This window comes from Musa acuminata, chromosome BXJ3-1 (assembly GCF_036884655.1).
Source record: "Musa acuminata AAA Group cultivar baxijiao chromosome BXJ3-1, Cavendish_Baxijiao_AAA, whole genome shotgun sequence".
Taxonomy (NCBI): domain Eukaryota; kingdom Viridiplantae; phylum Streptophyta; class Magnoliopsida; order Zingiberales; family Musaceae; genus Musa; species Musa acuminata.
Window position 1 is genome coordinate 41,363,374 of NC_088349.1, and position 14,579 is coordinate 41,377,952.

Consider the following 14,579-nt stretch of genomic DNA (forward strand, 5'->3'; position numbering starts at 1 on the left):
AATATTAGATTATTTTCTAAAAATTAGAATATAATACAACTCATTATTAAATTAATGTTATAGGAAACAAAACATGTATTGCATACTTACATTTCTACTAAGCTTTACTTGGGGAATCATTCAGTGGATTTTTACAAGAGAAGTAGAATGTGGTCTCTAAACTTTACCCATATTTGGCATATTAGCATTTAAGAAACTATAAGTTTCTATTCATATAAACTTTATTATAATAAAAGTTATATTATAGTAAATATTAATTTTTTTACATTAGATGCAATGAACTTAAAGATACTCTTGAACCCAACATGATGTAATGTGGTTGATATTGACCTATTAGATGGTATAAAGGTATAAATGTACCATTGTTTCATTAGAATATCAAGTTACTCTATAGATTCAAGTGATAAATTTTATATCATTAAAATTTTTTTATTGTTCGAACAAATTACTATATGTTTTGATCGATTTAATAGATTTAACAACTTTTAGTATCTTCTTTTACCAAATGAAGTTTCAAATCTGAATCTAATATGAGAATGCTATTCATGATTATTATGCATATATGTTGACATAAATAGAGACATAAATTAATTAATAATTGCTTAAGAATACTAAACTAAATATAATAAATATTTTAATAAGAATATTATATTTCTTATTTGATTACATTATTGACTATTAATTAAAGGATTATCAAATGATCATATAATTTCTGATATTTCGATAATATTATGCTTCCATATAGATAAGAAAAATCTTGAGATGAAAAAGTTAAATCTAGTACAAATATGTCATCATGCTCATCATCATCAGATATCCTTGTTATTTCCTTAATTTCCTATAAAACAAATTATGTGCATTTGTTTAAATAATAATCTTTTAAATGAATGATATAATAAATATATATTTTATATTTTAAAAAATAATTATATTTTTCATAAATAAATTCTCATTATAAATTAGTTAGAATTATATTTTGATACAATATAGAGCAAATACTATAAGATTTTTTAGCTCAATTATATTGGTTTGATATTTTATTATTTTAAAACTGTATTACAAATGAATGGTTCTCATATCTCTTTTTTTCTTTGTCATCATCTGATTTTCTTTGCAACATTTTAAGATAAAATATTTGAGGACAACAACAAGCAATCTATTTTTTTTATAAAAGTAAATAGTATCGATTCGATTCCAAGAATATGCTATGTTCAAGATATTTATCATCTAAATTGACATCATTGGGAAATTTAAAATATTTTGTGAGTTTGATAACTTTAATGATTAAATGTTCAATCTTTTAAATTGATCAAATCATAAAGTAATTTGATCGAATAATAAACATAATTCATTGATAAAAAATTTATCACTTAAAACTATAAAATAACTTGATCTTCTAATGAAATTATAATACATTTATACGTTCTAATGAGCCAATATTATTCATATTATTTCATGTTAGTCTTCATAATATCTTTAAGTTCATCACATCTAATGTAATAAAATGGATATTCACTATAATATAACTTTTAATGAAAATGAAGTTGATGTGTAAGATTTGGAGACTATACCTTATTTCTCTTATAAAAATTAATTGAATGGAACTCAAGCAAAACTTAGTAGAAATGTAAGTACACAATACATACTTTATTTGATATAATATTTATATAACTATGAGTTGTATTATATTCAAATTATTATAAAATAATTTAATATTTTAAATAATAATTATCTTATATTTTAAATTCTTATAAAATAATAATCTTGATAAAATATGTCTAATAATGCATAAGTGGTGGTTGCATTTGAGAACTGAATATTAAGTTTTATAATCATAATCTAAAAAAATAAATAATTATTAATATATGCATAACTTTTAGTGTAATTAAATTTTAAGTTAAAAATTATCATGTAGTTCCAATAGTTTTAAGAAAATAAATAAATATTTACTTTCTTCATATACGTAATCCAGAATTGCCAACCTAATATAATCATTTTGATAAGAAGAAGTACCATTCAAAAACTCATTGGTATTCCTTCTTTTTGAGGTATGCACCTAACAAAAAATATTATTATCAAAATAAATAAATAAATAAAATATAAATATGAAAATAAAAATGATACAAATTGTATATACTTTCAAATATGATCGATGAAGCTGTTTCATCATAAATGTTTCAAATCATCGAAAACTCGTAGGGTAGAATTGTTTTATCATAAATGTTTCAAATTATCAAGGTATCAAAATATCAAAGTATATTACATCCTACCATGTATGATTCTCATATTATCATATCTTTTTCCCCTTTGTCATCAACAAAAAGGAGAAGTGCAACTATCAAGTTTTAGAGATATGTAAGTTTTACAACATACAAACTAGCAATAATTTTTAGTTGTGCAAGTTTGCAAATTTTGCTTTTTGAAATAGGCAAGATAGCACTTTTGCTTCTCTTGAGATTGTAAGCTAGCAATTCTTGGTAATGTTCAAGATAGCAAGTTCTTTCTTCTCTTTTGAAAAGTACAAGCTAAATGTTTCTTCAATATTTGATGAAATTGTTAAAACTGAAGTAACCAGGCACATGCAACCTACTGATTACTTGAGCTTGTTTGGGGAAGAATTCAAATAAACTGAAGATTATTGGGATGCTTCTTATTTGAATGTCTTGGATATATCTGCAGCGGAAGAAAGCAGTCCTCATGTCTTATTTGGATGTGCTTCACAAGTATGTTCTAAATGATCACCTACCCTATAATATTTTTTAAACTAAGTATCCTGTTTTTTTCCTATTGGAATAACTTTTAGCCACCAGGAGTCTGCTTCTGTAACTAATTTGTCGAGTGTTTACATTCTTTTATAATGAATAGATAGCCTCTCCTGTTCTGCAAATTTGCTAACAGTAATTTAAAATTTGGTCCCTATTACCACTTATATAAGCACTGCTTCCAGGTGAAAGGTCTCTGTTTTAAGTTAAAACATTTAACACCTTTTACTGGTTTATATATTAATTAATTTGGATGGATTCTGATTTCCTTTTATTTGATGGCACGTCTTCCTCCAATTAGCCTCCTAAATCAAGTTGATGATAGTTTTTCTTTGTGGAAACATCCTTCTGTCCAGCTTGCTCTCTCTCAGGTTCAGTAGTGATGCATCTGGGTGATATACGTTACATGCATTTGTATTCTTATCAAAAGTCTCAACAATTCATATTAATCTGTTGTTGCAGATAATAATAATGTCATCGTTATCTTATTAATGCTTGTGCGGGCTATCTGTCTTCATTCTTATCATCTCGTGTTTGTTGGTTTCATACCAAGTTTAATTATGAATAGACAACTTACTTTTTGGCTTTCTAAGTAAGCATTTATTTTTCAATCTTCAGGCAAAAGCAACATGTGTATTGATTGATTTATGCTTTGGACCATTATCACCATGGATATATACAAATACTGCAAAGGTTTCATCTTTTTCCATAATAAGTCTACATATTAAGTCAACAACTTGTATTTTTGTAACTGCATTGACCCTTTTTCATGTTGATCTTGCAATTGAACTTCTGGAGGACCTCTTGGTGTTATTCAAGTAATTTCATCATTCTTCTTGTTTTTATTACTGTTATGAAGGCTTAATTCTTTATTATAATGAATGCTCGTTTGGTTGGTTGGTTGGTTATGAAGTCATGGATACAAGTGTAAGATATTGATATGATGGATATGAGTATGTATCAATGTATAATGTTCACTATTTAATGTGACAAAATTTGGTATTTATTTAATGTTAGAATAGGTAGATGTATATAAATCATGATTCATCATAATTAACCTATTCATCATGAAAATATATAAACAATGTTTGGTGAATTATCTAACATAAGCAATTAAAACTATCTATGTTTGATGAGTACTTGGTCATTTCTTGGTGCAGATCTGACCTTTTTTGTGGTCAATACATTGTGATTTATTGTGGATGGTCAAATTATCAATCACTAATTTTCTCTTGAAATAATCTCCTCATTTTGAGAAAAATGTTATTTGATTTGAACATCATAGTCCTAGCATAACAAAGACTATGAAGTTCAGAGGCAATTTGTTCTGCTGTGGTATAATATTTGATGATGATTGTTCAGATGACAATTAGTTTCACCATTTGATGATTGTTCAGATGGCAGTGGTTGATGATTGTCGAACTATGTTATGCTAGTATAATACTAGCATGGAGTTTTGTTTTATACCAAGGATGTCCCTGAACACACAATCAAGCACAAGGCTTGTTCCAGCCATATGTTTAAACCGTGCTGATCGGCATGTATTGTACTGACATGTCCATCCTGATGAACTAAAAAAATACTTTCTATGACCTATCATAGATGTTATTTTGTGATCCATCTATTACCTTATTATGAAGATTCCAACAATATCAGTCATTTGTACACTTGAATAAAACCCTGATCTCTTGAATTTGATCCTGATCATCATAGCAGTTATTGTGAAACTGAAACTTTTGTTTGTTGGATTGGAGTTTTCCTTTTTTTCTAGAGAGCCAATAAAGAACCTACTGTTTCAGTGTTCTGATGATACAACTATGACGCAGCCTTGTACAGAGTTCTTTGGAGTGTTGTGCTCAACTCTTATGGGACTTTTATGGACCAATATAACTACTGTTGTGGCTTGGAAAGCTATATATTTCTTAATGGGTAGCAGATTATTTTTTACATGTTTCTAAGATACCAATATACACTTCAAATATACACTTCAAATCCTGTGAATGCAAGTCCTTTAGTTCTAGTTACTGTCATTTAGTACTTTTTAGTTCATGAACCCTGTATGTGTCATCCATCTTTCATCTGTGTGCTCAAGAAACTGTGAATTTCATCACAATGCCCCCGTTATTATCCAAATTCTATCCACTTCCTCCTGAATAAAAATTTAAGAAAAGGAAAAAATTTCGTATGATAGATTATGCACTTATTTTCATACTTCATGTTTGGTTGACTCTGTTCATAATGCCCCTACCGGGTGTTTCCATAATCTACTAGTCGTGCTTATGCTGCTTTGAAGCAAGGTATTCAATTTTGAATGGTACCACCCGGTACAGGCGGTACGTACCGGTCCGATAGGTTACCGGTATGCGGACCACCCATTACCAGGAGGAACGCTTAAACTATCTCAAACCCTTCTCATGTTTTTAAACCATTCTTCTCCCCTATTTCACTCCATTTCATTCTCATACTCTGTTAAACTATCTCAAACTCTTTTTTTCTCATATTTGTATTATCTTAAACTCCATTACACCTAAATTAGGCGTACCGTACCACATCAAGCCAACCTCGAAATGTCGGTACGGTACGATGTTTCAATCCTTGCTTTGAAATATATCTTGCTGTCCTTGTCTGAGCATATGGATGATGTACTGTCAAAATATAAGGTTTGACCTTCTATTAAAGTATCAAGCATAATTTTGCTTACTCTTTCCAATCAGATAGATGATGCTTTTACCATCCTTGTAGGAATTTAAACATAGGCTTCTATTTCTTTTAGAGATGCTAGAACCCTTCCGTGATCCTGTGATTACTGGAACAAAGAATACAACTTCTGAAGATGCTAATGATATACACTTGGACAAATAGAAGAACTGTTGTATTGCATTCAATGTTATATGTACTGCATTACAAAGGCATGCCATTCTTCCTTTTGTGGAATGTGAATGGAGACGTGAATCTATTGCACCAAGGTCTATTGTAATAGCATATGCTAATATCATAGAGAAATTAAAAAAATTTGAACATCTTTATAGTTTATACTTTATAATGCTTATTTTTGGAGATGCAAAGAGAGAGAATGAAGTGATCGGTGAAGACTACAGTTTGTGAGAGTCAAAAAAGAAGAAATTATTATTTTTTTTTTTTCCCTGCAACAAAATGAATCTTATCAAATGCACCTTGTTGGTTGTTACATTACTTGGTTTTTAGCTGACAATATACTGTCTTCATTGTCTTTCTATATTGCAGTGTACTCCTTTTTGTTTTGGGGCCACATATGCCATTTCCTTCAGATATTGACCTTTGCAAATGTTCATTTCCTAAGGTGGCTGATCAAGAGTCTTTAGCTGTTTCTTCTAACTTTGTGATATGTTCTCATGGGGCTTCTAGCACATCCAGTAATCCGGATGAAGCAAAGAGAAAGATTGATGCATCTAAAGCTGCCACAAGAAAAGATGTACTCCAAGATGCTAATCTGTAGTTTGCTCCTAGAGATCTGTCAAAAATTGTTCTGACAAGTGTTTCAAATTATTTTACTGGGGACTGGATCAGATTGAATTTCAGTTGTGGTGTTTCAGAGGTGAATAAGATTTCAAATAACAACTTTCAGAATATTGGTTTCTTTGCTGATTACTTGTATTCACAAGCAGATTATCTACAACTTGTAAACTATCAAGATTCGGTATATAGGGCTTCCCAATTTGAACATTTGGCAGCTGATTTGTGTTCCCAGCATGACAACCCCAGAAAGCCATGAAGCTGCAATAGAATCCATACTCTTGGCTGCAGAATGTTATGCCAACTCATTCTTTATAATCGATTTCATATGGATGCAATTCAGAGCTTATGAATCAGATGAAAATCATTGGATCCAAATTCATGAATAAAAATGGATTAGTGGTGTTTTATGAAGACCTTAAGAGATGTAATGTCAATCTGGAGACAATAGCTTATCTTGAAAGTAAAAGAGATATAACTGTTCTACAAATTCTGCTTCCGCTAAACTGGACCTCGAATCTGAGAGAATTTTGGCTCTTTGGAAACCTTGTACATATTATTTTGAAGATAATCAGTAGGCTTTAGAAATATCACAAGTCGACATTGAATCTGATGTGGCAACTTTGATTAGGCAGAATCAACCATTGCTTTGCCACTTTGTAATCCTCCTACAGAGTCTCCCCTCTTTCTACTGCATTCTGCAACTGAGTTATCCTGTTCTGTAGAGAATGTTAATGACATTATACTGCAGTCAGCTGCAAATCTTAGTGGACAACTTACAATTTTGTACACCCAACTGAAAGCAGGCAACATACAACTTGAAATGGTAAAGTTACATGGGCTGCCAAGGTGCTGGGCACTTCTTGAAGGATTAATCTGGAAATGATGAACGGACATATCCCATTGGTATCAAAAGTGCTGGTTTCATCTACAGAACTTTAGTTCCACATTTATCATGGATGCAGAAAATATCTAGATTTTCAAGTTGCACATGTTCATTTTCTAGACTTTTAGGATGGATGTCAGTATCTTGAAATACAAAGCAATACTTGAAGGAACACTTGTTTATTGCCTCTGGTCTTTCACAAATTTCATCGTTTTTTCAGTTTTTGAGGATGAGTTAGCACTTACCGATAATTTAGTAATAGAATTTTTAATCTGCATATTCATATCCATCAGGTACCAAAACACACTCCCACAGAATTTGAGTCTTCTGATCAGTCAGACGTTAAACTATCATTTCAAGTACATTTTCCTCACATGCATATGTTATTCCCAAACATAAGAAAACAGTTTGGTGAGTTTGGAGAAATAATTTTGGAAGCTATTGGTATGCAACTAAACTCTCTTCCATGCAGTTTGCGGACCTTTGTTGGTGGTCATTATCTAGAAACAATAAGGAATCATCTTCATGTTACAAAAATACTATTCCTTTGGGATGTCATGTCGCTAGAAATGCCAAGGCTATTATTTTTTGCGTGCTTGAATCGATTATTGTTGAGCACATGCAAGCATTGGATAATAAAATGCCCGGGATAGCTCACATCTTAATATCTCTTTGTTGGCAAGTAGTATCTGCTATGCTTGATTTTCTATTTAAGTTGCCTGAGAACATTACTCTCTCCTACGGTTTCTTCTCTATGTTTTATAATCTTGATCTTCTATTGTAATGCATCAAAAATTTCATAGTATTTGTAGACTGATAAATGGTTATCATCATTATGTGAAATGAGCATTGATAACCTTAACGGTAAACTAATAATGAAATGAGGCTTTATTGGTGGGCTTATTCTACATAATGTTGGTCATTCAGAACCAGAATAGTCATCTATTGCATTGCATCATCTTGGAAGAATTATTGACTACAATGGTGTGAATGAAATATCTGACATGGTTAAACAAAATTTGGTTTGCTCTTCGTCAGTAAGGGCTCTTCCTAAATCAGTAGCTTTCATTTTAGTTACAAAGACATGGGATAGAGTGATGGTAGTAGCATCATCTGACCTTTCAATGTTATAGTAAACATATGCATTGGTGTTGTTACTAGCCTTTGTCCTGTATATAGAAAGAGCTCAACTACAATCCTTCCTTGTAGCTACTTATACCATCTTTCGAGAAATGGGCAAAGTTACCAATTCAATGGAATTGTGTCATTTAACAAGACTTTCATTCCATATTCTGGCAAGTGTATATCTTTATTCTCCTGCTGAGGATATTACTTTGATATTTGAAAGTGTTTGAAGGAACCTGGAGCAGATGAGAATGTCACAGACAAGTACTTGCATATATTTCTTTACATATTTCCTGATGTTTGTTTCTAAATATATATTGTAGTGTAACTACTTAAGAGCATTATTGTTATCACATATTCAAAGATATAATGTTGAACAATTAATTATATAATTTACATTTCTTGTGTTAGAAATTTGTTAGATAAAATTTTTTTAAACCATTAGGCTATTTAATTTTTTTTAAATTTCAGGTGTGCTTAATGACTTGGAGAAAAATTAAAATTATGTAAAGATAATTTTGATATGCATAAAAGATATTTTAATGAAAGGATGTCTCTTACAACAATATCAGTTATGACATTTAGGATGCTTTTTAGGCTCTATAAATAGAATTGTAAATGGCTATAGTTTATTAATTCATATTTCAATACAATTTCTCCTCTTTATTTTTAAAAAATATTATTATTATTATTATTTGGCTACTTGATATGCTAAGAGAGGCTAGTTAACTAACTCTATGATAATATTTATTTATGTTCGCAAAGATAAGATGGATTAAATATTGAGATTAGAATCTCGATCAATCCGATATGTAAGGATGAGTTTTTCATATTAAGACATCGATTACATGTCTTTAAGTTCTTTCTAAACTTTATCTTTTTATTTTTATTATTTTAATATCTTATTTGTTTCTTCATCAAAATTTGTATATCATTGTTTTGCTCCAACAATTTAAGAGGAAATTTCAATGAATTTTGGTTAGAATAATAATAATAAATTAATATAATGAAAAATGATTAATTAACATGTTTTCTTAATAATTCAAGCATTTAACTATTTATCATCTAAATTGAGAATGGTCAGCATTTACTTCTAGTTTTGTCTAATTGTTCATTGTTTGATTTTTGTTGGATTAATTAGATGCATAATTTATGTGAATGAATATTATACTAAATTAAAAATAAAAAATAAGATATATTATAATTTGAGACTCAAAACCTAGTGTATTAATAAAAATATTATCAGTTTATAGATATTATTTAAAAATTTTCTTTTTTAGTGACAAATAAAAGAATATCAAATCTCATTATATTAATAATAATTTTAGTAGTTTAAAAACATTGCTTCGTACAAAAAAAATACCACGTCTTGTTTCTTTAACATACAAATTCTAAAAGAGTAAGGTACACGAAATTTAACGTAGATGATAGCTGCATATAACGGTGTGATGTCAAACTATCCGCTACGTAGATTGGGTAAATATAACGGAACGATTTTAGAATGTAACGCTTGGGATGGGTGGCATCTATATAACCCGAGGGCCCACTCTGTTGCAATCACAACAACTTCTCTCCCCTCGCGCGCTCTCGTCCTCTCGGCTCTCGACTCTCGACTCTCGGCGATCTCGTCGTTCTGCGAAGGTCGGAACTGCTCTCCGACGAACACGAACGGGCACAGCTGCGAGGGTCCTTCCCTTCGATTTTTATTGCGGTGATCTCATTCCTTTCTTTTTTCTCTTGTTTCGTTTCGCTTGGTTCTTCATCCGTCGAAATTTTGATTAGGGTTCAGAATTTTTGTTGGTCTTGGGGTTCTTTTAATCGATTCTTGGTTGTCGACTTTCTTGTGGGAAGATCGATCTTTCTGGTTTTCTCGATCGTTTTTCGTCACCTAGCCAGTCTCGTTCTGGTTTCGATTGGAAAATATGTCTTCTTCGCGTTCTAGGCGTGTGGAGTACGACCGCTTCATCCCGTTCCGGTCGGCGATGGACATGGACTACGCACGCTTTGCCCTAACCGGGCCTTCGAGACCGCAGCGTGATGGTTCGAGGGAATCCCCATCGAGCGTGGCGTACCAAAAGCTTCTTGACGAGTGCATTTTGAAGAACAGGTCTCGTATCCTCGCTTTCAAGACTGCACCTGAAGCGTCGGCCAGCAAGCTGCCCGAGTTTGACGAGCCCATTCGGCCGCAGAAGAAGCAGCAGAGGCGAATCCCTAAAGAACCAGAGAGGGTTTTGGTAATCCACGGCTTGTTGGATGATAATGTTTTGAATCTCCTCGACTGGGGAAGCAATAATGTGTTGGCGATTGGCCTTGAGGACGCAGTGTATCTCTGGGACGCTGCAAACGAGTCGACTAAGCTTCTACAACCCGAAGAAGACAGAGGACCTATCACTTGCATCCGCTGGTCGCCAGACTGTGCAGTTCTTGCTGTCGCATTTGGCAATTCAGATTTATCCCTGATCGATACAGCAACAGGACATGTCGTGGATGGGATGGAAGATGAGAACCAGGCCCCTGTGTTGTCACTTGCGTGGAGAAGTAATTCAATCTTGACAGTCGGAAGATTTGATGGCACTGTTGTTGATTATGACTTTAGAAAGGATGACATGTTCATCTGTTTCTATAATGGGCATCTGCGTGGAGTTTGTAGTCTTAAATGGTCCGTGTTGTCAGGGCGGTATTTGGCGAGTGGAGGGCAGGACAAACTAGTGCACATATGGGATGCCTGCATGCCTGTCTCACGTGACCATCCACGTCAACGTCAATGGCTTCACAGGATCAGCAGCCACACTTCCATTGTGAAGGCCGTTGACTGGTGCCCAACTCGGAGCAACCTGCTGGCTTCTGGTGGAGGTTGCAATGATCATTGCGTTAAGTTTTGGAACACCGTTAATGGTGCTTGCTTGAACTCGATTGATGCTGGCTCTGAAGTTTGTGCTTTGCTATGGGACAAAAACAAATCTGAATTACTGACCTCTCATGGTTCGCCGAACAATCAACTCACCTTGTGGAATTACCCATCCATGACGAGAGTGGCTGAGGTTTCCGGTCATTCATCCCGGGTTCTTTCCTTGGCTGGGAGTCCACTGGGAGGTGTAGTAGCTTCTGCAGCAGCAGATGAGACAGTCAGGTTTTGGAATATCTTTGAGACTCCCAAAATAACAAAACCTGAACTGCCCTTTGCCCAATTTAATGTTCTCATAAGATGAAAAGGCGGATAGGTGGAAATGATTAAGATTCCAAATGAAAGACTTCTCTAGTGCTTGACATGAAGATCTGTTGTTGGTAACATTGCAATGGGAAGTTTCGTGGTGTCAAAGAGGCAGCACATTTTCATACAAGCGCATGGATTCGAGATCTTCAAATATGAGCGCAACCGCCTAAGGTAAGTTAGAAGCCTTACAGCCTTTTACAGCATTTTAGTAGGCTTATTTACAACATGACTATCATTGCAGCTACGAGTTTGATTTTTGTTTCCTATTTATTGTTTATCATTTCATAGTTATCGATATGATTATTGCCCAATTGATGAAACATGTGGTCTATAATTTTTGCCCAATTGTTATAATCTAATTATGTGGTTTAAAGTGATTTCAATTTGCTTCTCTTGTGTTTCTTTTTTGTAAGTTACTATCTTTATCTCATTTTTGTTTGAGAATTTTTGTGCAGACTATATATTTTGTTGTGTATGCTAATCATGCATAATTAGATCAAACTGATAGATGCTTATTGTTTTTTTTCTTTTTTGAGTTCAGATTTCTTATGATATTCAATATGGCTTTGGTATCACATGAAGACATCACATTGCACACCTAGAAGAGTGTTTGACAATTGAGAGATCTATGCATTATAAGAGGTAATTGCCTATGGCCTTATGTTTCTATTTTTTGTTTCCGACTATAAGTTTCCTATGATATAAGTTAAACTTAAGAATTTTATATTCTTTTAGGACTATAAAGAAACTTTGGACTATAAAAAAACTTTTAGGACTATATTCTTTTAGGACTATAAGTTTCCGACTATAAGTTTCTGACTATAAGATTGAACTATATAGCTCTATTGCCAGAACAAAGCACTTGTAATATGGCCTTAAGTATCACATGAAGATATCACATTGCCATAACAAACTTTGAAGATTGAACCGTATAACAAACTTCAGATTTCCTTTTCCATTTTTTTTTGAGTTGAGATTTCTTATAACATTCAATATGGCCTAGTTATCACATGAAGACATCACATTGCATATCTAGAAGTGTGTTTGACAATCGTGAGATCTATGCATTATAAGAGGTAATTGCCTATGACCCTATGCTTCTTTTTTCTTTTCTAACTATAGGTTTCCTATGATATAAGTTGAACTTCAGAATTTTATATTCCTTTAGGACCATTAAGAAACTTTGAAGATTGAACTGTGTAGCTCTATTGCCAGATCAAAGTACTTTCACATGATGAATTTAAAATCTTGCTATGGTGTCTTTGCTAAATCTTTATTTACAGATACAAAGGTATTAAAGCATCTTTGGATTTGCTTAGAGAGTGAAAATATGGAAACTTATGGTGTTGCACAACTATAATCATATTCAACAACTAAGAGATCTATGCATAATTTTGATATAAGATGTAACTTCTTATGTCTTTATTTTTTGGGTGACTAAAGGTTCCCTAAAATATCCATTAGCCTTCAGATTTTTTATGTTCTTTTAGGACCATTCTAGAACCCGTGAAAACTTTTATTTGGTGTAGATCTTATTTCACTACGGAGTACTTCATTTCACTTGAAATAGTATTTTTTTTAATGTTTATTTGCATATACAAAGATACTAAAGCATCTCAGGATTTTGTTTAGAGGGTGAAATAATTTAGAAAATTGTGGAGTTGCAAAACTAGAATTGTGTTTGATAATCAAAAGACTGTTGATCAACCACTCAGATATTGTTTAAAAAACTGTTCATGAAATGAATAACTTTCAATTTGAAATTTTTCGAAAATATAGATAAGTTCAAGAGTGAAATCCAAGCCTAAAATTTTCTGTTTTTAGTAAGATGTGTCATAATTTCTGTAGAAAGCAGTTACTCAACCTAAGAGAACTGCAAACCATAGTATATACCATAATAGTAAAGAGATACCAAACAAATAAATCTATGAGCTTGATAAAGGTGAGGCATTGTAATTCTGTTTATTATGTTTTTCCCTGTGAAATGAACAAAAATATCAAATTTATATGTCTTTCCATGAATAGATTATGTCTTCTGCAACATAGATACACTTTTGATCCTAAGATAGGGCTTGAAAAATGGTGTCAAATGGGATATAATGCAGTTCTAAAGTTTGGAAGTTAGCTTACTAGACCAACAGTTCATAAATGCTTCATTATAGTGATAGTGGAGTAGTTCGGGTCCTTCCGATTAACAGGATCTTCATTAAAGGTTTCGATTTGGATTTATCTTGCTGAATCAGCTGTAGTTGTAGCAGAGTGGTAGCAATGTTCATGAGCTTGATAGACAAGCTTGCTATGTTTCATATAAATGTTCACCAATTAATGACATGGCTACTATTTCAATATTTTTTCAATTATGCTATTGTGGTCATTTACCACAAGTTTCAGCATCCAAGTACTATATCTGAAATTTGCCTTTGTAAGTATAACACCGACCTTTGAGTTGGTATTTCTTGTTTCCAACTTCCCTATTTGTTTACTGAGATTAAGGTAGCAGCAGCGGTTGTGATTATTTATTGCGATTCCAGTAATATCACATGTGGTACCAAGTTTGAATTTGACATGATAATTCTGATTGATTTATTTAAGTCATCATTTTTTTTAATAATCTATTCATGATCTTGTTGGTTGTAATGGAGAGACAAATTGAATATTGGGTAAGCATTTGAAGTTTCCATCACCAAAGTTACCATCCCTTCCAACACCTTTACCTCTGTGCCCCTTGCCATCATCATATATATCTTGTAAACTATCATTGGCCTTATGGATAAGGCTAATGCGGTGGAGATTGATGATCCTCAGAAAGCTCCAGAGCTTGATCGAGACAAACAAGAAGCTGCAGTGAAGCTCATGGCCAACGGTGCGTGCACCCTTTGCAACACGGGGAAGGTGCATATACAACCTTCTTTTTCTCTTGATTAATGGTTGTTGGTGTTTGAATTATAAAACTAGAAATCAGTTTTATGTTGTGAAATTATGCATTTTTTTATTGATGCACATATGGTTAGCTCACCCTTATTATCCAGAATAATAATTATTCATACTGGTTAGATTTTGTTATTCTCCCCTCTATTTCAAATGGTCTGAATATTTCGTA

At 32.6% G+C, this 14,579-nt stretch overlaps 1 protein-coding gene and 1 long non-coding RNA gene across 3 annotated transcripts; both read left to right on the plus strand.

The window, feature by feature from the left end:
• Positions 1 to 2,688: 2,688 nt before the first annotated feature.
• LOC135629086 (uncharacterized) lies at positions 2,689 to 7,238 on the plus strand. 2 transcript variants are annotated; one of them, XR_010493152.1, is made up of 2 exons: positions 2,689 to 2,723; positions 6,006 to 7,238. It is a non-coding gene; the product is annotated as an uncharacterized LOC135629086 (long non-coding RNA). The 2 variants fall into 2 exon arrangements; XR_010493151.1 differs by lacking the exon at positions 2,689 to 2,723 and adding an exon at positions 3,452 to 3,580.
• A 2,612-nt stretch (positions 7,239 to 9,850) lies between these two features.
• LOC135629098 (cell division cycle 20.2, cofactor of APC complex-like) lies at positions 9,851 to 14,366 on the plus strand. Its single transcript, XM_065136271.1, has 2 exons — positions 9,851 to 11,650; positions 12,021 to 14,366. The coding sequence occupies exon 1, from the start codon at positions 10,188 to 10,190 to the stop codon at positions 11,472 to 11,474; it is 1,287 nt and encodes a 428-aa protein (XP_064992343.1). The 5' UTR covers positions 9,851 to 10,187; the 3' UTR covers positions 11,475 to 11,650; positions 12,021 to 14,366.
• The last annotated feature ends 213 nt before the right edge of the window (positions 14,367 to 14,579 follow it).

Coding starts and splice junctions, on each gene's coding strand:
- LOC135629098 (XM_065136271.1), top strand. CDS start 10,188: ATGTCTTCTTCGCGTTCTAGGCGTGTGGAGTACGACCGCTTCATCCCG.